This window comes from Quercus suber, unplaced genomic scaffold (genome assembly GCF_002906115.3).
Source record: "Quercus suber isolate HL8 unplaced genomic scaffold, Cork oak 2.0 scaffold_414, whole genome shotgun sequence".
Taxonomy (NCBI): Eukaryota; Viridiplantae; Streptophyta; class Magnoliopsida; order Fagales; family Fagaceae; genus Quercus; species Quercus suber.
The window spans coordinates 151,019-174,779 of record NW_027069865.1 but is presented as its reverse complement, the minus strand read 5'-3'; the positions used below and the strand labels follow the sequence as shown (position 1 = coordinate 174,779).

At 34.7% G+C, this 23,761-nt stretch overlaps 2 protein-coding genes and 1 non-coding gene across 5 annotated transcripts; 2 read left to right on the top strand and 1 right to left on the bottom strand.

The window, feature by feature from the left end:
* Positions 1-1,452: 1,452 nt before the first annotated feature.
* Positions 1,453-1,525, top strand: TRNAA-CGC (transfer RNA alanine (anticodon CGC)). The gene has a single exon. It is a non-coding gene; the product is annotated as a tRNA-Ala (tRNA).
* Positions 1,526-1,636: 111 nt separating this feature from the next.
* LOC111990460 (uncharacterized) lies at positions 1,637-8,372 on the top strand. 2 transcript variants are annotated; one of them, XM_024022227.2, is made up of 13 exons: positions 1,637-2,195; positions 3,216-3,379; positions 3,600-3,677; positions 3,854-3,933; positions 4,338-4,422; positions 4,766-5,185; positions 5,902-6,009; positions 6,821-6,888; positions 7,049-7,136; positions 7,254-7,325; positions 7,410-7,463; positions 7,800-7,889; positions 7,988-8,372. In XM_024022227.2, the coding sequence occupies exons 1-12, from the start codon at positions 1,778-1,780 to the stop codon at positions 7,878-7,880; spliced, it is 1,716 nt and encodes a 571-aa protein (XP_023877995.1). In that variant the 5' UTR covers positions 1,637-1,777; the 3' UTR covers positions 7,881-7,889; positions 7,988-8,372. The 2 variants fall into 2 exon arrangements, with proteins under 2 accessions (XP_023877995.1, XP_023877994.1); XM_024022226.2 differs by having other exon boundaries at positions 1,638-2,195; positions 7,800-8,372.
* A 319-nt stretch (positions 8,373-8,691) lies between these two features.
* Positions 8,692-14,903, bottom strand: LOC111990474 (RNA pseudouridine synthase 3, mitochondrial). 2 transcript variants are annotated; one of them, XM_024022244.2, is made up of 11 exons: positions 14,707-14,903; positions 13,542-13,681; positions 13,126-13,450; positions 12,226-12,297; positions 11,782-11,940; positions 11,564-11,611; positions 11,381-11,461; positions 9,935-10,051; positions 9,683-9,784; positions 9,421-9,579; positions 8,692-9,214 (listed from the first exon to the last, which is right to left on the bottom strand). In XM_024022244.2, exons 3-11 carry the CDS (start codon positions 13,441-13,443, stop codon positions 8,840-8,842), a joined length of 1,431 nt encoding a protein of 476 aa, XP_023878012.2. In that variant the 5' UTR covers positions 13,444-13,450; positions 13,542-13,681; positions 14,707-14,903; the 3' UTR covers positions 8,692-8,839. The 2 variants fall into 2 exon arrangements, with proteins under 2 accessions (XP_023878012.2, XP_023878013.2); XM_024022245.2 differs by having other exon boundaries at positions 13,542-13,617.
* Between the last annotated feature and the right edge of the window lie 8,858 nt (positions 14,904-23,761).

Below are 23,761 nucleotides of genomic sequence, written 5' to 3'. Positions count from 1 at the left end.
ATCAGATTAGACAAATAATTTTTTTTTAAAAAAAATTACAAAGGAAGACCCGTTGAAGAAGAAGAAGAGGAAGAAGATTTTCAACGGGTGACAAAAGAAAAGAGAGACTTACGCGCAAGGAAAGGCTTGTAGCAGCACGGAGAGGGCAGAGCTGAGAGAAGAGATGAGAGGCGTGAGAGGCACTGCATGAGACTCTAAAGACACCTTGCCCTTTATTGAAGGGCAATTTGGTAATTGCCAACTCACCCCCAACGGATATATTAAACGCCCACAAACTTTTAACAAAATGGACCATCAGAGCTCCATAATTCAAACGCGCGTTCTCTTCACAAATATAAAACGCAACTTTTTTCAAAAAGTTGCGTTTTATACTAACCAAACACTATTTTTGGGCTGGGTTTTTGGAAAACATAACTTTTGAGCTTCAAATGCTAAAACAAACAGGTACTTAGTAGGGACGAGATCTCTCTTAATAAGTGGATCAAGAGATTAAATTAGTCAAGATTGCATTTATTGCACCCAACCACTCACTTAAAACTTAATGCGATTTGATTTATCCCATTTGCCAAAGTCAGCCATTATCTAGAAACGTGCCTCAAACTGGCAAAACAAATAGAGACATGTTATGTTTGTTGAAAGTGAGATGGGTAGGCAATGATGAAATCCTAAGGTTAAGCACGTGCCAATTAAGAGTATAAATACCTCCTCCGCAGCATTCCTCAAGGTATGCAACTCTTGTTCCAAGGAGTGCAAAAATTAACACTTATTTCCACTACTGACTTAACTTTGGAGTGCAAGGTGCTCTTATATAGACTATCAGAACTAAACCTTAGTCCTAAACACTTATTTCCACTACTCACTCAGAATCTTACATGATAAAATTTGTAATATCCCTCTAATATTATTTTGATAATGTAGAAGCTATCACTAAATGACCTTTGTAATTGTATCATTGATCTTTCTTTGTTTGTCATAAAATGGGAAATGAATCACTGCCTTGTTAGGTTTAAAATAATAATCCAACCTAACGCTTCACGACATTGCTTTCATTTCCTTAAAAGCCAAGAATCAAAACTTTGAAAAGGAAGGGAAATCTTTCAACAAGTGAAATCCATTACTTTCATACAATCATACTTGCTTCGTGGGCGTGAATATACATAAATTTTATAACATTTTTCACAACCTAATGACTTACTAAAAAGATAATAAATTCTTATTAGAGTAATATTAATATTATATTCATATAATTTCATCACAGCCAAATAGATTAATTGTGCAAACAAATAGGAAAAATTGTATATATTATCAATCGATTTTTGCCCATATGCAGATATCTTTCTCGTTATTACATATGAACACATTGATAAGAAATCCATACTGTCGGATAAAACAAAACAGTTATTAAATATGAAGTTTTATTAAAACAAGTAAACAGAAGCCAATGATAACAACGGGGGTGTAGCTCATATGGTAGAGCGCTCGCTTCGCATGCGAGAGGCACGGGGTTCGATTCCCCGCACCTCCACTTTTGTTGCGCAACCTTTAACATTTCTCTTTTTATTCACTCCCATGATTTTATTCAATTTTCGTACACCACCATGCACACTATAACACACCCTATCTCGTACCCTCCACCACTTGTCCTAACGACCACTCGTTCCTAATCCAAAAACCCAAACCACAAGCAAAACCAAACCAAACCGATCATAGATTCAAAACAATAGCTACTAGCTAGCTCTACTTTCTCTTTGGCTGATCATCCAAAACAATCCCACAAATGACTCTCAACTTGGGTTGTTCTTGTTCTCCTTGGCTTTTCTCTCACCAATCTCCTCCACTTCCCAAACTCTCCGAAACCTTTGCCACCAACAACTACTACAACAATATTTCTTATTCTCTTACTTTTGTTAACTTCTCTAAGACCCTCAAGACCAGAGCCTCTTCTTTGAGTGAGAGCCAGAATGGGTTGGTTGAGAACTCGGTTTCCCAGCTTTTGGACGAGGAGTTGCTTGCTAAGGTTTCGGGTGCTAAGGATGCCAACGAAGCTTTGGACATGATTGGTGACAAGTGTGGAAGAAATGGAGGTATTGTGGGAGTTAATGATTGTTGTTTGATCATAACTGCTGCGCTTGAGCGCAACAATGCTGAGTTGGCTTTGTCGGTTTTCTATGCCATGCGTGCCAGCTTTGACCAAGGTACCAGGTTTATATATGCATATGTGATGCAGCTTTTTATGTAAAGATATACCATATATTCATTTTTAATTTAGTGAAAGCTTTGGTTGCTGTTACTTGAAAGTTGAAACTGTTAATTACAATCATAAGTTATTGGGACATTGTGATAGGGATGATTTCATGTGGGTTGAATCCTATAAGTATCCATCAGTCTCACCAGTGTTAACTAGGTCGAACTAGGCTATGTAGAAAACCTAATTGCAATTTTATTACTACTTTTAGGGTGTAGCACATATGTGGCTAATGTTTTCTTCGGGGACAAATGAATACCAATTGTCTATTTATACCAAACTAGTAACGCCATGTGGCTCACGTATGTCACTCACAACATAGCCTTGATAAGGATGTCAAGAATTTAACTTAAGAGAAATTGTGATAATTGGATTGGATCACTATTTGTTGTGCGTTAGTGTTGTTGTATTCTTGTTTTGTTACTGATGGTGTTTATTTGATTTTTTGGCCCCGGGCTGTGTGCATTTTGGATTTGAGGAATGGTGTAAATTAAATTTAATGGAGTTACATGGACAAGATCGATCCGAATGGCTAAATAGAATGTGGTACAATTTGTAGTATACCCCCCAAGTAATTTGGCCGCACATATTTGCTCTTGTTGTTTGGAATGAGTTAATTAAGTTTTGATAAATGAGATGACTAGGTGGCTAATAAGCTTTATCTTGATTACATTTTCTCATTTCATGCTGTATTCCCAAGTCCAAGATTCCTTTATGGATCACAAAAAGGAAGGGGGGTAATGTGAAGTAGCGAGTACATTGAGGTTTTCTGACTTTTTTATTATATTAATCTATTTAAATATGATTACTATTAAATGGTTGTTCAATATATATATATATACACACGCGATCACTTGGTAGCTAGTTTAAACAATGTTACTGGATTATAGTGTTAATAAAGTTGTTTAATTTAGATCATTCTAAGAATTTTCATTGCTAATTATTATCTTATCTTAATATCTTCTTGTAGGTACTACTGAAAATGGATCTTTTGCTGAAATATGGAAGTGGTCCAGGCCTGATGTACATGTTTACACATCATTAATTAGGGGTCTTGCAGCATCATTGAGGGTTTCTGATGCTCTTAGGATAATTGAAGATATTTGCCAAATGGGAGTATCTCCTGCCGAGGAGGTATGAAGTCACAAAACACTAGTGAATTTATTTTATAAGTTCTTTAGCTGATTCAATATTCATATCTCTCATCAGTATATCTGGTAACTGAGTATATCTATTTTAATAAAATCAGCTATAAAATATAACATTCCCCTGCTTGTACTTTGGAAATGGCACATATTGCCTAGTCTAATGATATCGGCTTTACAATGTTTGCAATTTTATGGATGTTGCGCAGGTCCCTTTTGGAAAGGTTGTGAGGTGTCCTAGTTGTATGATAGCTGTTGCTGTTGCACAACCCCAACATGGTATTCAGGTATAGACAGAAAAGCTTTGATAACACGATCTGGTCTAAACTCACTTTGTGGGGAATATCTAGATTTTGATCATTTGAACTATTGATACTCATGCCACAGATGCGGTGCACCTAAAATTTCTTAGTATTGATAACTTTGATGATGCAATTAAGGTATGCATAGTACGTCTGTGCAGATTGTATCCTGTGCGAAGTGTCGCTACAAGTATGAACTTATTTCTGGCGACATAGTTAGCATCGAGTCTGAAGAAATCAGGTTTGTTCCATCTGGTTTTGGTTATTTATCACAAATTTATGCACTTTGTTCAGTATTCTATTGCTATTGTTGTTTTTCTTTGTGATTATGATAGCTTCCTTTATCCGTCATAAAAACATTACACAATTTGTTTGGTATTCCATTGGTTAGCATCTGCAGTAGTGCGACATGTATGAGCTTGCTTCCATTTACTTGCACGGGAATTACATTATGTTTCCAGTTCAAAGTGAATATGTCTCCATATTGGCTATTAAACCATTTAACTTCTTGGATTGAATAATTAAGCACTAAATATAAATACTGTGTCACATTTTAATTCTATGTTGATCACAGAATCTATTAATGTATGATGTTGATGCTGGGATATTTCACTTCTTCTAAGGATCTGCTCCTGCCGAACGCAGCATGGATGTTCCAGCATGGAAAAGAGGGCTAAGATTCCTGCAAATAATGAAGCAAAGCATTCCTTCTGCTGTTCACTCTATCGTGGTATAGATCCTTGATTTAGAATGTTTAACTGCAGATTCTACCCACTATGCACATTGGTAGCTCAGGAGTTGATTTTTGCCAATATGCTCATGAAAGCATTACTTAATAAGATACTTTATATTGCCTACCTATTTATTTATTGCAAGTTGCAAGAAACTAAAGCCAAAAGGGAACCCCTTTGCCAATCACTGATTATCCAAAGTTTGCCAATGCAATAATCCAATAACATTTAAGGCTCTCTCTCTCTTTCATTACTAATCTTACTGAAAAAATATAGTACTCGCCAATGACACCCTGCCAATGCTTATTTAGTAATAATTCCTTCCACCCTTCCAAATTTCAGGTAGAGACTCCTTCTGGTATGGCGCGCACACACAGATTTGCTACTGAAACAGTTGATCTCCCAGCACAAGAAGGAGAAAGGGTTACCATTGCTGTAGCAGCTCCATCAAAAGTTTATAGAGAGGTAGGCCCCTTCAAATTCAGTCCAAAGGCCCCCAACTTCTATGCTGGAGAGCCTATGTGCCTGACAAACCACAAAGATGGCCGAGAATCACCATTGTTAAGAGCACCACTAAAAGAAGGAAGCTCATCCTTACTTAATCCCTCCATCCTCTTTCCCCTTCTTGCTGTGTTGGCCACTGGAGATGTTGCCTCTGGAATTATTAACCCCAGCTTGCCCCAGTTCCTTTCAGCTGCTGTAGTCGCATCTCTTGCTGTGGGGGCTACTGTAAATGCTTTGGTTCTGCCCCAGTTAAATCAAGTAAGCTAGTCTCAAGTTTTCAAGTATTACCTCCCTCTCACATTCTTGTCTTCATTGAGATAATCAAGTTTCTACTAAGACCTTCATTTGGCTGTGTCAGTTTCTTCAGGGCATCAAATAAAATCTAGTTCTGCATATTTCTCCTTTCCTTTCACCTTTTTATTCTGTATTTGGTATTTAAAAGAAGTAGATTGAGAAATGGGTACACATTACTCCATACTACTATAAGTTGGCAGTGAAAGACCACTAATACTCTATTACAAATTATGTATTCTTTAATTTGACAGAAATTAGTCTTCATATCTTGTGCATCTGTCACTTTTAGCTGTAGGCTGGACATGCATACCTCATGTATCATATTCTGCAAATATGTTTAAAACATAGCAGCGAACCATCACAAATAATTAATGATAGCAAACCATCACAAATAATTAATGATAGTGCAAAAAATTTACTCCATATGAGCAAAACATCGGGAAGCACATAATTTATAGAATATTTAAAAACCAGCTAGCCTAGGTTTTTTTGTTTGTAATTGTCAAGCTTATTACTGCAAATCTAACTAAACTAGGACATCAGTAAATATACACAGCTATCGGAATGGTTTCATTTCCCTTTTGCAATGTGATTTTTACTCTTTAATTTGATCCATTAATGATTTTTCTCATGGAATGAGTTGAGGCATATTCATTTATCCATTTATCCATTGATATCAGCTTCCTCAAAGATCAGTGGATGCAATTGCTATAAAGCAGCAGCTTTTAGCTCAATATGATATGCTCCAGTCTCGCATCAAGGACCTTAAAGAAGCTGCTGAAAAAGAGGTATGCTCTTATGCAAGTTGTAATGGTTGCATGGACAGCTTTCTTTTCTTTTATCAAATGAGTTGAGTGAGTTGGTGTGTGGAGGATAGCCCTCAAAGCTTTCAACATAGGTTTCATGATGTGTGCTGGGACCTCAATGTTATAGGACTAGAGAAGGAACTACATATGTGCTAGAAACCCTGATAATAGAATCATTTTGAGTCCAATTTTAATTCAAAAATTATATTGACAAAAATAGTTTGTTTGAAAAAAAAAAAAAATGAAGGATTTATCTAGATTAATAAATATACCCCCCCTTTCACGTTAAGCAATCTGAATTAACATATTTTAAAACAGTGCCCACTAAAGTAGTCTTCAAACCACAGCCAAAAGACTGCAAGAATATCAAGATTATCTATACAAAGTCCACTCTATGCTTCAGATACAAATGTGAAACTCAGCTTTCTATAAACAAGTTTAGTGCACTGAATTTTTCATACATAAGGACATAGAACTTTAAGGATCATCATATATTACTTATGAGTCTTCTCATGGAGCACTATTTATAGTTGCATAGTTGGTTGGTATTGGACTAGCAATACATCTATAAAATAAATGTTGGACAATCCCTGGTAAGTCATAGTTGAAGAAAATACCAGACGAATGTTTTCTTCTCTGGCAATCTTCTAAAATGGGTTCATTCGGGATCCTGTGAGGTTGAAATATCATATGATGCAAAAACTATTTGATAACAATAACCACATTGTTTCATAAATTATCTGATAAAGTATCTTGATGCTGGATATGAGAAATCCATTTGTTTCCTTTGTAGGTTTGGATGTTGGCTCGGATGTGCCAATTGGAGAACAAAATTTTTGCTGTAGGAGAACCCTCTTATCGGTGAAACCCTCGTAACATTATTAGCACTACTTTCTTAATTTCTGTATAATCGCTGAACTAATTATTTGTGTAAGTTTAGTTGACTTCTAGTGTTGTAAGTGTACGAAGGTTTCCTCTGTTTGAAGTTTACCCTCTGAAGTATTCTTTGGTTATTATTTAGCGCTCGGAGAAGTAGAGTCAAAAGAGTGCGAGAAGGCTTGGAAAACTCCCTCAAGGGACGAATTGAACTAATTGACAGCTTTGCAAGAGTAGGGTTCCTACATGACAGAAACCATAATTCCAACCCACCCTCCCAAACAAAATTCTCTTAAGTTCGTTTTTCCAAAAGCATAATTTAATGTGTGGTTATGCCATCCATTTTTCAGATTTCTTCAATGATTGAAATCGAAGTAGAATTGGACTCTGACGTACTTGCTGCTGAAGCAGCAAGCAATGTGGTGCGCACAACTTGATTATCTGTTTCTTCTCTGCTTTGATCTGACTTGCATAAGATTATCTAACTTGGTCATTCTTGTTTATAGGAAAGTATTGCTGAACAGATACAACAAATAATGGAGCTAGAGAATCTTGAAGAGGCATGTTCTTTTCAATGGAATGTACTTTTGTTTTGTGACTTCGAATTCAGAGAATTGGAAAAGGCCTAATTGATGTTGGTTAAACTGAATTCACTATAAACTTAATTAGTCACAAGAAAATAGATCCTGGATTTTCTGATATGAGAAACTAGAATCACCTTCAAGGTTTTGCTTACTTGGAAATGATATAGGAATTGAGATATCATCTTCAAGGACAGTGATTAGTAGTTGAGAGAGAGGAATGCACTTTCTTCTGAGCCACTAGGCTAATCTGCCATGAGTTTTTGTTGGAACATGAATGCATTTTTGTTTATTAACCTCTAATTTCCTTTGCAGAGATGGAAACTACAAGCTGAAGCAAACGACGAGGCAGAAAGACTTCTTAGTTCCCAATCCATACCCACAGAACAGATTTAAACACATATGGTTGGTTGTTCTACCCAAGTATTTATTGTCTGCAATGCTCTATCCATTGGATGTATCTGTTCCAAAAGATCTTTTTGCTTGAATCAATCAAAAAGCAGGCACCATTCCTCTGACATATTACCAAAAGGATGGTAAACAGTTTAATACGTTCAGAAGTCATGAACATACCAATACCATGACAGGAATTAAAAGAATGCAAGATTGTGGAAATGAGGTTGGTGGCATCAAAAGCTTGGTTTTTTTGGTTGTCTCAGTTGAAGACTTTCCCGCGGGCTCAATCAAAGATAAGGGCGTTATATGTAAATTTTCTCTCACTTATATTGTTCATTGAAAGTTTTAAACTGACCACCACATTCATTCCCACAGTGTAGTACAATTTCTTTTCATTTTTTTGGGATGTAAAAAGTAGTTCTCTATTTCACTGCATGCCTATGCTTAACTCAGATGTTCTGTAAAATAAAGGGATCGTTATGTTTTTGTTTACTAAGCCTAAAAACTCATTTAATGTTGAGGATAAGAATGATTTTCTTAGTTGGGTAATTCTCTCCTGTCCCATACCCTCATTCTCTCCTGGCAAGGCTCGGTTGGTTACTGTCGACTGGCATGGCTCAGCTGTTACAGCCCAAACAGTTGTACATTGCTGCACTTCCAGTTTGGCAAATAAAATCTAGATTATAACACACACATATGGATGCCTTCCTATATAATGCTTCTCGACATGAAAATTATGGGGAAGGAAAAGGTGATTAAGATTGCATTGAACTTGGACTTTGAAAATGTGTATTGAAATTTGAACGTGTAATTTGTAAGAAACTTCATCTATTGAAATGTGGTTTACTATAAATATCATAATATCAACTGATAAAAGTACACTAACAGCTAAAGTGCACCACCAAAATCGATCTAGAGAAACATAGATCAGACTCTACAGAACAGACTTTCTTGCATTCTTATACCAGATAGGAAGACATAAGATTCCAGCTAATTTTCATGTGGTTAGGCATTGATGCCACAAAGCGAAGGAGATCTGGCTTTGAGCTCAGTGCGGGATGCAGCTTTTCTGACTTTTGATCCAAAACCTGAAGGAACTTTGCAATGTTGGGAAGTACAAGCTCTCTACAGTGCAGATGTAACAAGGGAACCTTAGATAAAACACTTCCCTTCTGAACATCCAGACCTTCTGGCCTTCGCAACCTATATGGTTTCCCAGTTGTTGGCTCAATATCAACTCGAGGCATTTGCTTCCATCTCTGGTGAACAAACCAACCATATTTATAGTCGCCCACAATTGGAGTGCCAAGAGCTTCAGCACAATGGACACGGAGCTGCAATAAAGTTAATGAAATTATATATGGTCTGATATAAAAGGGAAGAGCTCCAAGCAAACACCAGCCTTGGCAGCACACTGATCATGCAGCATCACACAAGAGAGAGACTAAGATTTGACCTTTGAAATTTAGTATTTACTTGGCCATATAAAAACACTGCCCTGTGTGTCCCTGAGAGAGAGAGAGAGGGTGCAACATTGTACCTGATGCTTCCGGCTAGTAAGTGGATGTAATTCAATCCATGAGCATCCGTTTATCTTAGGACCAAGAACCCGATATTCAGTTATTGCCTCTTGAGAAGCTTCTAAACCTGTTTGATGAGCCAAGATGACCCTCTCAGTCTTCCCATCATTCAGAAGCACCTGCAAAGGATAACAATTAGTAATACATTCAAGTTGTTTTCTCTTCCAAATGAACCCATCATGGGAAGGTAATATTTATTGTTTATGAAAAGATAGAGAGAACCTTTGAAAGAGGAGCACGAATTAAGCCTTCCTTTTGCTTGGGACAGCCTATGACCAAAGCCCAATACCTCTGATATGTTGCTTCATATGCATCATTCCAAGCCTAGATTACATATAAGCATATTGCTAATCAGTCTTAAAATAAATAAATAAATAAAGTCGAAGCATTGAGTTATTTCCCCATCATGTTCAAGCAGTTACATTCACCACCCCTGATCTACATAGAATAATCAGCAGAGTGGGATATGAGTACCTCACAGGAGAAATTTGCTTTGTTTATGTCACTAAATAACCACTGAAGATGATCTACACTTTCTTTAGTTCTCCCCATCAAGAGGAGGCCACTGCTCTCTCGGTCAAGACGATGAACCTAACAAAATACCTCCATGAGAACAGAAAACTTCTAGTCTCCTAAAGATAACTAATGATTTAACATAGAAATTGTAATAGTGGTGGCACAGGTAGCAACCAACACTCCAAAGAACCCAGAGAAAATATTACAGCAAAAAAACCTTTCAGGCATATGGCAAAAGGCATTTTTTATTAAACCAGAAAACTATATAGCAAAACAAATATCATATTTAACATAATATACACTCCCCCTAAATATCTGGGAATGAGATTAATACAACCATACAAATTTACACATAGAACATAGGTTTGTTCTTGAACATCAAATTCAATAAGAAAGTTTTCTTTTCTTTTCTTTTTTGAGAAAAATATGAATGGTCTTATCATATCATATATCATATATATTATACTAAAGCTGAAGCTAAGAGAAAATCCAATTAAAACCAAAATTAAATTTTAATTGGAATCTAATTTTGCGCCACATCCATCTAAATTTTTTTAATTTTTGTACTAAGTGAGTTAATTCAATGCAAAAGAAGAGAAGTCCAATATAAATAAACCATCATATATCTAATTATATACGGAGAGACTTAGGTCTAGTGTGTTCTGTGCATTGGACCCGGGATGCTGCCATGCAGCAATTCTTGGACACGTGGCAGCATTCTATCAGGTCCAGAGCATAGGACACTGGACCCAGCCAAACCCAATCATATATCCATGTGTGTGTGTGTGTGTGTGTGTATAATTGTATTAGTTCTTTATTAAAAGAAGAGAATGGTCTTGTCTATATTGTTATTTCTCCTCTTTTTTAAAGTAGAGGAGGATTCAATAAATCACAAAATATGACTAAATGCTCTTCTTATGACTTGGTTTACCAAAATAATAAGTGAATAAAACGATTGTCAAATTAAAACTTCCTTAAGAAATAGAACTTTTACGTCTTTACATCAAGGGGGACAAAGTACTCAATGTTATTCACGAAACAGAATAAATAAATAAATACTACATGGTCAGTGATGATAAGATGATTAGGGAAGTCAATGAACCAAGCCATTCATAAATAGCTTGGGCTTGGCTCGATAAAATACTTGTTCATATTTGTTTGTTTATAAATGAGCCAAATTTGAGCCTTAATTTTAGGCAGATACAGCATATATTTGCTTTCTCAACTAGTTACTATCCTATTCAATTTAGTTCTGGATTTCACTAATCAATTACACAGAAAAAGCAGCAAAAATAACAATATTATAAGTGCAAAAATCTTTTGTAATTATCTGGATCAACAACCTCATTAGGTAACAGTCATTTTTTGAAAGAAAAAAGTAATCATCTAACACTAAAAGCTTACCAACTTAGGACCCTCATCATAATCATAAGAAAGAGCTGCAGCTGCCAGCGCATCCATGCTGTTATGAACAGGCAGATTCCCCTAAGAACATTGTTATAAATAGATAAATAAAAAGTTTAAGTGACAAGGGTAACTGAATATGCTGAAGCAACAGTCTATCATTTGGGGTCACAGGATACCGACCTTAACTGGCAGTCTTGGGGGCTTGTTTAGCACAATTATAGCAGAGTCCTGAAATTTCAACCACCAATTAACAAATGGCAATATGGGCACAAAAGAATACAGAATCAAACAACAAATATAGCCACACAGCATTTTCAGGCAGCAAAGGGTTAATTAACCATCATGCCTCTACTCAAATAACATGAGAAACAAAATTATGAATTAAATGTAAGACATGCCTTGTACTTGACAAGCCTTTGCAAGTACTCTATCTCATCGGCATTGGGATATAGTGTCCCACTTGGAATAGTGTCAAATCTCTTGGAAATCTTGGTCTCAGCAACTGATACAGGTATGTAAACTCTTGCCCCAGCCTCCATGACCTCATTAGGCCTAATCTGTAGGTCAGCTGTATGATTGCAGATCAAGTAAACCCCCATAAAATCACAAACAGTCAACAATTAGAAGTAGAAATAAAGCGGGAGAGAGAGAGAACTTCATGTATCCATCTTGTGGATTTGAACAGTGATGCTGTCAACAAGTTCTAGCTCAAAAGACACTTAAGAATGGGATACAAGGTGAGACTGTGCATCCAAAACTCACTAGTTGCATGCGTAACTTAACAATTGAGGAAAAAAAACTGGGATGGGAGTGAGATCATGGTCAAAAGCTAGTGTCAGTACCTTCCTTAAAGGTTTCATATGTCCTTCCTTGTCAACATAGGAGTCCTCCGAAATTGGGCATTCTATCTGGACCTAAAAAAGAAGAAAATTACATAAGTTTATAAACATCTGTAAAAATTCCAAAGTACCTTACACACTCAGTTACAGTAATAATAATGATTAGATTTATCCCTTCCACCAGCTCAAACTTTAAGGACAAATGGTACAGCATGTGGTACTATAGTTCAACTCTCTCCACTTTAGCTCCCATTTAAAATATTTAAAAACTCCTTGTATTGGGCCCATTCATTGAGGAGATTTTGGGCCCACACATGCAAGAGTATTAGAATATTGATTTAAATTTCTAAATTCATCATCTTCCTATCAGTTTAAGCTTTCAAAACAACCAGTAGTTTACCAGTCACAACTCCAATTTAATATGGATAAAACTAACTGAATCAAAACAAATACAGATAAATTTTTGGTGCGAACACGAGGTACAAGCCCCCAATTATACGCATGTATGGGAAGAAGAGCAAAAAGAAGACAGCCCGAGCATTTAATAATTAGGATTTCTTTATGCATTTTATTGTTAGCTATTTAAGCACTTTTTCTGATTATTGTAAGACAGCTTTTGAGAATTATTAAAAAAACGTGCGTTTTCTTTTCACTGGTGCCAACTCAAGTTTTGCTTGGTGCTGACTCCAAGCAGCCCTTAAGTGCTGACTCCTAGGGTTTATTCTTTTGTTCTATTGTTGTTTAATTGCTCCATTGAAATAGTGTGGTTGTCCTATGTCAATTTTATATATAAAATTTTAAATAATCATAAAGTTGACAACCCAATCCAATTCTTCACAACCCAAATTGATATACTCCTCAAACATAATAACCAACCAAAAAAACTTAAAAATTTATACTCACAAGGCCTTTGCTGAAATGTGACTGAATCACAGTGTCCGAAATCTCATCAAAGTAATACTTGACCCAACTGATCGCGGTGACCCGAGTGGACTGACCAGGGACGCTGAACGAGTTCTTTCTTGGTAGAGGATGAGCAGGAAATGGAGGCAAAGACAGGAGCTGCCGAGGCTTTGGACCTTCTTTTGGGCCACCCAATTGGGCTATGTTGTTGGAAACCCGGATTACCGGGTCAGCATAAGCAGGTTGTGGAGGAGAAATTCTAGAGTATTGCCTAACAGAAAACAATATCTGTTGGCGATTGAAGATTTTTTTCCACATGCTAATTCTGATGGAAAAAAAAAAAGGGAGGTGTTGCTATGGGATATGAGTCTCAGAAGGGAAATTAAATAATGTTTTTTGTAAACAAGATTGATTACCTGCCAGTGCTGGGCTTTTTGGTTAGTATATGACTTTCCTGAAATGGTGCACTTCACTCGAACTTCTACCCTCTTTCTGCGACAACTAACGAGTGATGAGTGATGGCTACTTAAACTTCATATGGGGGTTATATGGGTCCCTTAAATAAGAATCAAGTACATGAATGAATGTCAACAAGCTGCTCAACAACTAGATTCTGATATTTCAAAGAAATCCATTCGATATCATAGCAAACTGGGCATCCCCTTTCAGCACAAAAAAAAAATTAACATTTATCATGGGTCCACAAAAATTGCAGGATCAATCTGTTTATATATCTCCGAAGTACTTGCTAGTTTCTAGCAACCAAACAAAGGCAACTTCAACTAGTCAACAAAGTCCCTTAGAATGATTCTATATGCTTCTATTGATTTACCTTTTCAGTAAGTATATATTGCTTCTATATACAAAAAAAATAAACCCATAAAATCTTGTTAATTGCTCTCAGTCTTCTATTACTTCTGATCCCAACCATATATAACATAAAAATAAAGCAAATGAAAAAACACTTGATAAGAAGCTAGTACATCAGAAAATCACACAAAGGTGACTTATTCACCAGAACTTCATAATGTTCTGAATTTCAGCTCTACTTAAACAAAGCAAACCCACAAAAAACCGCAACATGGAAAATCCCAAAACATCTATTTTCCTTTAATAACCTTTACCTTACAGTTTCTCAGCAACCAAACGTCAATCAAAACATAAAACAAGACAAAATTTTCATAACATTCAACTTCAGCTCAACCTTGACACGTCTAAACTTTAAAGAAAAATACTCTTTCCATTCAATTTTTCTCCTCCTTCCCAAAAGACCCACAACAACATTAAACACAAAACTTCAACTTTACATTCTCTATCCATTTTCCTCCACTTTCTAAAAGACCAAACACTAATTTCAACACTAAACAAAAAGTTCTCTTTTTTTCTATTAATCTAATTTACCCATTTCAAATCAAACCCCAAACACACCAACCATTGGCAAAGAATCCTAAAAAATCCCACAACACCCAGACCAACCAATCACTGCCATAACCCACTACTAACGGGAAATTCTCAATATTACAAAATACCCATTTCAAATTTAATAAAATCCGATGGTAAGGCAGAGAGAGAAAGGAAAACCTGGAGGTTGCTGTTCTTCATGGTGGAGCAGTTTTCTGAAAACAGTCTAGTATTAGCAGAACAAGTACACTACAACTACACCTCTGGGTAAACGATGCTGTATTGTTTATAGAGTAACTGGGCCAAAAATCTCTTGCTTGGATTCGACGGCTGGGTTAGGACTTGGGACCAGACCAGCCTTTGTACCCAACAAAGGGCCTGGGTTCGGACTTGGGACAAGGCCTAGGTACCATTTGGTTTAGTCATTCTTTTGTTTGGTTAAACCTCAACAGTCACATAATTATGACAAAAATTATTAAGAGACTTGTAACTCAATTAATATTTTTTAGTCTCTTCAAAAAAAAAAATTCTAGTATTTTTAATGAAAACATTCTGAATTCAAATTTCTCTTCCTCAACTTTCAAAATCAATGAAATTTCATCCAAATTTAGAAATATACAGTCTTGAAAATATAATATGAAATGAGAGTTTTTTTTTTTCTTTTTTATTAGTAAAAGGGTGGATGATTTTAGGCTTTCAATTAATAATTTACCAATGTAACTATGAAAAGTCTTTTGATTATTCAATTATATATCTAAAATTTAAAATAATATTGGATGAAAATTTAACTTATTTAGATGGGTTCAACAAATTTGTGTCAAAATTGATCAACTCATCTTGACACAAATAATGAACTAATTTATTTACGGTTGATTACTGGTTAATCAAGTCAACACAAAATTCACCCATTTATTACTATTTTACAATAACTCACAAAAAATTGTGTTGTGCTCCAAGTTAAGTCAAAAGATAATAATTTAAGTAATACATTATCTCTTCTTTCCTTTTCTTTTTTTCATCTGTGATAATTTTCCCTTAAATTTTTGTTATATTTTGTATATTAAATGTAAAAAAAAAAAAAAAAATTAAGAATATGGTCAGCCAATTGTCTTAACAATCACAAGTAACTAAATTTTCACTTTTAAAATTAAATTAATAATAGATTTTACCACATCAATTGTAAATAATAAGAGGATAAATACGATAAATAAAATAAACTTATTTATCTTAAATGTAACACGTGTGAATAAGTTTAAGGCTATATTTGGTTGGGAGCAAGATTTAGGTACAATACTTAGGTGTTGTTCCTTAAGTTCTCTTTTTAAGATTCTGCCATGTGGATTTTTTCTAATGAAAACCTAGTGCATTTTTAAGTTAAGTAGCCACATGCCTGAATCTTAAAAGGAGAACCTAAAGGTGTGCACCTAAGATACTGTACCTAAGTTTTGTCATTTGGTTGGAGTGATTATAGGGAAGATGGAAAATGAAGGAGATAAAACTAGAGAGAAAATGATGTTTTTGGTTATTTGGTTGAAGGTAGAAAACATGAGATTTTGGTAAGGTCCATAAGTTTTCTCTCCTCTCCTTCCACATACAATCTCTCCAAATTGGAGAGAAAAATGGGAGTGAAAAGTGGGCAAAAATATTTGGACAAAATTGCTCACATTTTCTTTTTACTTTTTTTTTTTCCTACCTCAACCTGGCCATAAATGTGGCTTGCCTACCCTTTTTTTTTTTTCTTTTGGATTTAACTAGACACTGATTTTTTTAAAAAAATTTATATATATATATGTGTGTGTGTGTGTGTGTGTGTATGATGATGTGCGAATATGTGATACAGCATAGTACCATACAGTGCTTCTTTTTTTGGATGTTTTTTCTTTTTAATTTTTTTAATTAATTTCTTATTTTTTATTGGACATGAATTTTCTTTTTAATAAACTTTGGGTGATTGCAATTTTTTTTAGTTGGTTGTTTGCCCCTTTTTTTATGGAGTATTATTTTTAATAAGGACATATGAGTAAATTTATACAAACTCTATTTTCTATCCTCTCATTTCTCTTTTCAAGCAAAAAAAAAAAATTTCATCACTCCACTTTTCCACCATTCCAACCAAACACAAATAAAGGAAATTAAAATATTTTTTATCCTCCTACTTTTCCATCATCTTCCCATTTTCTATCATCTCATTTTTCTATCCTCCTAACCAAACAGACCAAGGTACAAGGAAAAAAAATAGTTTGATGATGACTTGTTGATAAAATATGCTTTTAGAGATATAGATAAAGTGTATCTGTGAGTGGCTTTATGGTGACTAGTTGTAAGAGATGCTTAGAGATTGAAAGATGAAATGACCCTTCTTTTTTTATTCTTTTTTTTTTTTTTGCTTTTTTTTTTCTTTTTTTTTAAATGATTGAAAGACTTTTTTAAATTGAGTTACCTCAACCTGGCCATAAATGTGGCTTTTTTTTTTTTTCTTTTGGATTTAACTAGACACTGATTTTTTTAAAAAAATTTATATATATATATATATATACGTGTGTGTGTGTGTGATGATGTGCGAATATGTGATACAGCATAGTACCATACAGTGCTTCTTTTTTTGGATGTTTTTTCTTTTTAATTTTTTTAATTAATTTCTTATTTTTTATTGGACATGAATTTTCTTTTTAATAAACTTTGGGTGATTGCAATTTTTTTTGGTTGGTTGTTTGCCCCTTTTTTTATGGAGTATTATTTTTAATAAGGACATATGAGTAAATTTATACAAACTCTATTTTCTATCCTCTCATTTCTCTTTTCAACCAAACAAAAAAAAAATTTCATCACTCCACTTTTCCACCATTCCAACCAAACACAAATGAGGGAAATTAAAATATTTTTTATCCTCCTACTTTTCCATCATCTTCCCATTTTCTATCATCTCATTTTTCCATCCTCCTAACCAAACAGACCCAAGGGTACAAGGAAAAAAAATAGTTTGATGATGACTTGTTGATAAAATATGCTTTTAGAGATATAGATAAAGTGTATCTGTGAGTGGCTTTATGGTGACTAGTTGTAAGAGATGCTTAGAGATTGAAAGATGAAATGGCCCTTCTTTTTTTATTCTCTTTTTTTTTTGCTTTTTTTTTTCTTTTTTTTTAAATGATTGAAAGACTTTTTTAAATTGAGTGGAAGAAAAAAAAAGTATATAGATATATTTTAGTTTTAAATGAACATATATCACGTTCTAAAAATAATAATAACAATAATTCAACGGACATGAAATTAGGGGTGTCAGTTCAGGTTAACATGTCAAGTTCGTGTCATGTCAAGGTAGGAGTATTCGACTAAATACCTCAACCCAAACCCAACCCATTTAATAATCGTGTCATATCCCTTCAACCCAAACCCAGCTTGTTAATGAAGCGGGTTGACAAGACCCAACCCCCTTAACACACTTATAAAACGGGTCGTGTTGAGTTAACATAAATATGGCACAACACATTTCAACCCGCTTAATATTAAATATAACATCCATATAGAAATAAGTTCTTTACATCCCGAAAGTGCAAGTCTTCTACCCACATCCCAAATAACATAGTTCAACAAAAATATAACATCCATCTAGAAATAAGTTCTTTACACTCTAAAAGAAGTGCATACACTTCAACCCATATTCAAAATAATGTAGTTCAACAAAAATATAACATCCACAAAACTTACCAAATGCTAAGTATTAATATTTAAAGAGTTGGTGCAAGTAGTAGACTAATCATGACTATGACTACAAGTATCATCCATAGATTTTTTGTTGATGTCCAAAATCATAACATTTTCCACAAGCTCATCTAATTTCATTTGTGCAAGTTCTATGCCTAAAAAATATATAAGTATTAGTAGTTACAAAAAATGATCATGACTCAACAATTTTACAAGAACTAAATAATAATTTAAGATTAATATAAAAATAAAAATAAAAATAAAACAGATATTTATAAGAAGGTTTAGAGATTTAGGGTCAGTAAAGTTTCAATTTACAATTATATAACCTATAAGTTTTTGTAATTACACACTTTTCTTTTAAGTTTAAATATATAGGTTGGACATAAAAGGTATTTGACAAATATATAATAAAATAAATATTTATTTGTTATACAAGTTAAACGGACTGTGTTAAATGAGTTATTTTGGATTGACACAAATAAATTGCGTGTCAAACATATCTATTGCAGGTCATGCGGGTTGATCTGCTTATAACATGTTTTTATCATATCGCTTATAGGTCGACCGTTTATGACCCAAATCTACTAAGGCCCAACCCTAACCCGTAAAAATTTGTGTCATGTTCACATGTCGGGTCAAACATTAAACCCTACATAAATATATTTTTTTTATATTTTAGATTGTTATATAAATATAATACTATATTATGAAACTAAAATGAGAGGTCTTCTTCCATTTACAGGCCTTAGGCTATTGATTAATTTCACTTAGGGAGAGGAGGCCTAACCTCCAAGGCCTAGCTCACACAAACTGCAATTTGTATAAGAGATATGCTTTAAAGCCCTTCTCAATCCAAAGCTCATTAATAAATGCGATATTAATAAGAGGTATGACAAAACTCATTAATAAATGTGATATTAATGAGAGGTATGTTTAGGCATAAGGAAGGCCTTAAGGTGTGTTTGAGCTTTCTTTTCTTTTTGGAAGAAGGTATGTTTAAGTTGGGTGAAAGGGAAAAAAAAGTATATAGATATATTTTATTTTAGATAAAAGTTTAACATATATCACACTTTGTAAAAATTAAAATTAAAAAATTCAATAGATATGGAATATTTTTTATTTTAGATTATTATATAAGTATGATACTATGTTATAAAACTAAACTGATGGTTCTTCCATTTAAGAACCTAAGGAAGAGGTGGCCACCTCCTAAGCCTAGCTCACATAAATCGCAATTTGTACAGGAGTTATGCTTTCAAGTCCTCCCAAACCAAAACTCATTAATAAATGTGATATTAATGAGATGTATAACAAAACTAGGGATGGCAATTTTTGCCCGACCCGCGGGTACCCGGCCCGGCCCGGCCCGACCCGACCCTAATGGGCCGAATTTTACCTGGTCCGATTAGAAATAGGGTCGGGTATGGGTTTAAGAAAAAAAAAAACCCCGAAGCGGGTCCAGGTTTTATTAAAAAAACCCGAGACCCGGCTCGATAAAAACCCAGTACCTCTAAATTACCAAAATACCCTAATATATATACCTATAATCTAACCCTAACTAATCCCTCATTTCTTCTTCACTCACTCATTTCAGCTCACTCAGTCCGTGTACCTAGTCCCTCTCCCTCATTTTAGCTCACTCCCACACTCCTCCCTCCCTCACGCCTCAGTCCGACCCTCCTTCAGTCCGAGCCTCCCTCTCCTTTAGCTCAAGCTGCTCAGTCCGAGCTTCTTGTGTTCGGTCTTCACTTCTTTCTTTCTTTTCTTTTCTTTTTTTCCCTTTCTTCTCCTAGGTTCGGTGAGTTTGGTTTTTTTTTTTTTTTTTTTTTTTTTCACTGGGCGATTCTCTCTTTCTCTCTATCCTTGTCTCTGTTCTCTCTTGCTTCTCTTTCCAATCATTGGTGACTATGGTTTGGGAGAACTTGGGCTCATTTGGATTTTCTGGGGTGATAAGGAGGTTGTCGACTAAGGATGTATGCAGATTTGTTTTGCGTCAAGCTGGAGATGGGTTTCTTTCGGTGGGTTTTGGAAGTTTCGTTGAGATTCATTGATGGCTGTATTTGCAATGGTGGAGGAACAATGGTGGCTGATTAATTTTCTGTTTGGGGTTGATTGGTGGTAAGATGGTTGATTTTGGGTTTCTCTTAGCTTCGTGGGTTGCATGTTTATGACTATGAAATTTCTGGATTTATGACTTTATGGGTATGAAATTTTCTAAGTTTATGGGTTGCTACAATTTTTGGGTTTATGGGGTTTCTATGAAATTTTTTTTTTGGAATTTTCTGGGTTGTTTGTGTGATGCTATGTGGTGAACTGGTCATCTTTCTTGCTCTTGCATTTGTGAAAGTACCTTGGATGATGACAGGAGATTGTGGTTGGGCTACGATTTTTTTTTTTTTTTTTTGAGGAACAAATTGACGGTGAGTCTGGGCAAAATCTGGACTTGAATCTGGGCAAAGTGTGGGCTTGAATCTGGGCAAAATCTGGGCTTAAATTAAAATCTAGGCTTAAATTTTTTTTTTTTTTGGTTGGGCCACGAATTGGGCCCAATTCCTAATCGGGGCCCGGCTGGGGCAGGTCCGGGCCCCGGAAAAAAACTCGGTACCCTAAACGGGCCGGGTCCAGGCCACGGGTCTTGCCCCGTGGGTCGAGTCCGGGTACGGAAAAATCTGGCCCGAACCCGACCCGTTGCCATTCCTAAACAAAACTCATTAATAAATGTGATAATAATGAGAGATATGTTTAAGCATAAGGAATGCCTTAGCTAGGTGTGGCTTCAGGATTCCCCTCCTCAGTCCTCCCCTGATCCCTCCCTCTTTTTATAAGGACAAAATTTAGTTACAAAATTAGTTATAGTTTTAGGCTATAACCTCACTCAATAAAACAAACATTACTACATATTTTGATAATTTAACCGTTGAATTGCATGTTCTTTATGTTCTTAATACACATGTTAAATTTTGTGTCAATCAGTTATTGTTTACTATATGATCTATAAACTTATATTTTATGTATAATTTTGAACAATAAAAACTTGCAATTTAAACAATTTATTGATGACATAACTATTAGTATTTAAATTTCTACAAATTTTGCAAGCATGAAAGATATAAGAAGAAGATGTAATCCAATAGTGAATTTGTCAAACTTCACCACCAGTAAAAAAATATCGAGTAAGGTTGTAGCCTTATGCTACAACCAATTTTGTATTTAAACTTTGTCCTTTTTTAATACATGGTGTTGAGGACAAATTTTTCACACCACATGGCTTCATTTCATTGGCAACTTGCTCCACGTCAACACTATTATAGAGTTTGGCAAAATCTCTTTTTAAGCCCAAAAGAGTCCATATTCACAAAATGACGCCGAAGCCTATGGTCCAAAACTCATGGTGATGTAATCTCATTAAAGCCCATAGTTTGAGCTTATGGCACAACATTTCATTTTTAGCTCATGATCCAAACTCATGAGTCTCATTGGGAAAATTTTAGGAGTCGTGGTTTGGAGGGCCAAGAAGTACGTTTAGTAAAGTTCCAGTCGTTAAAAGTTGATAAAGGAAAGCATGTTGCTTAGCATGTCTTCCCCAATTCCCTGAACTCTGACGGGTTAATGTGCAATAGGTAACATTTGGTAAGCCTTTCATATCACATAACACTTAAAATGATAAAACTCTTCATGCTCTTTACATAAAAATTAATGTTCATCATACAATATAAATTTAAAAATGTAATTATAGTATTTCATATAAATTATATTATTATCATCTAAATCAATTCCAAGCACACGGCTAAATATATATTAATATCTCATATCTAGCATTAAACGCTCTCCTTACTCTCCAAGATTTGGTTAAAATACAAAAAGACCATAATTACATCTCTAAAACTTCATCAAATATCAACCAACTAGTCTTTTATTTACCAAAATTATATATGGACTAAACTTATAATTTTCCAAAAGAGGAAACTTAACCAAAAATACAACAACAACTCAGCTTCTACAGAAATTACAACAACTCCAACAAAAGCTGCAATAGCTCAGCAGAAGCTCCAGTAGCTCCAGCAGGTTGACACATGTCCTAAAATGATATCACTTGCCCATTAATGCCTAATCCAGTAGCTTGTTGTCATACCCAAAGAAGTAAGGATCCCATAAAAGAAATCCTACCATTTTAAGCTAAGAACTTAGCCTCCAAATGTAGTACCAGAAATAGAAAAATCTCATAAAGACTATTTACCATTTTTAGGTAAACCATGAATTTAATGCAAATGTTTTCCTCCAGTAAAAGATGTCATTCAGATGACATCATCCAGCTGTAACAGTTATGACTAACAGCTCCAATAGCATTAAAGTCTCAAATTTTCTTCTTTTGGCTGAAAAACAAAAACCCACTAATGAAACCACCTACTCTGTCAAAGACTTTTCCTTATTTGCTGAATTTCCCTTCAACTAATTCTAATCTAGTTACATACTTGGTTCTATATAAAGATAACCAGGTCACACATATTAAAAAACACACCATCCATTCCTCTCTCACCCCTTTATTCTGAAACTTCATTTACTTTGCTACCATATACATATTTTCATACTTCTCCATCTCTCTTACAAATTCTCTCTTCATACATAATAACACAACACACATATTACAAACGAGGATCCATCCCTCTCTCATCCTCAATATTCTGAACCTTCATTCACCTTGCTACACATATCTCTAAACTTTTCCATACTTCTCCATCTCCTTTACAAAAATATCTCTTCTTAGATAACATCATTACATCACACCTATTACACTACACCTATTACACCACACCATTACACATTATCCATCTCTCCCACACTTTTATATTTTGAAACTTTATCATTTTGTTGTCCAAAAACACATCTCCATTTCATTCTTTATTTCTCATACAATATCTCCATTCTTAGAAAGCAACATAAACCACGACATAACACAAAAAACCACTCCAACAGCAACTATAATCTCATGTATTTTCTATATTTAACCTTCATATTATCTATCTCGCACTTTCATATATTTTACAAACACATTCCTCACAAAATACCCATAAATACTTTTCATATATCTTTAAACTCCATGTCTCACAAAGTATACATATACAAGATCCATGTCCAACAAAGTATCTACATATAATTCCTATACATATTACAAACACCATATCTCACAATATATATATATATATATATATATTTCTTACCATCTCCACACATCTTAAAACATATCAAACACTCTTCCAAGAACTTATTACTAAAAGCCTTTTCTCATGGAAAACATATACTTGTAATGCTAAAAGCCGTTCTTATGAAATGCAAAAACTTATAATACTAAAAGTCATTCTTATGAAAGGCAACATTACTCATATTTGACTAAAAACTAAAAGAGCATTACATGGGAAAAGTCATTTTAGTGCACGACGAAACGGGACAAACTTAACCAAACTATGCACACGGCTGGACATATTTTCTTTCCCTCCAGTTGCACCCATTTTTCCCCTTCAATCATGAA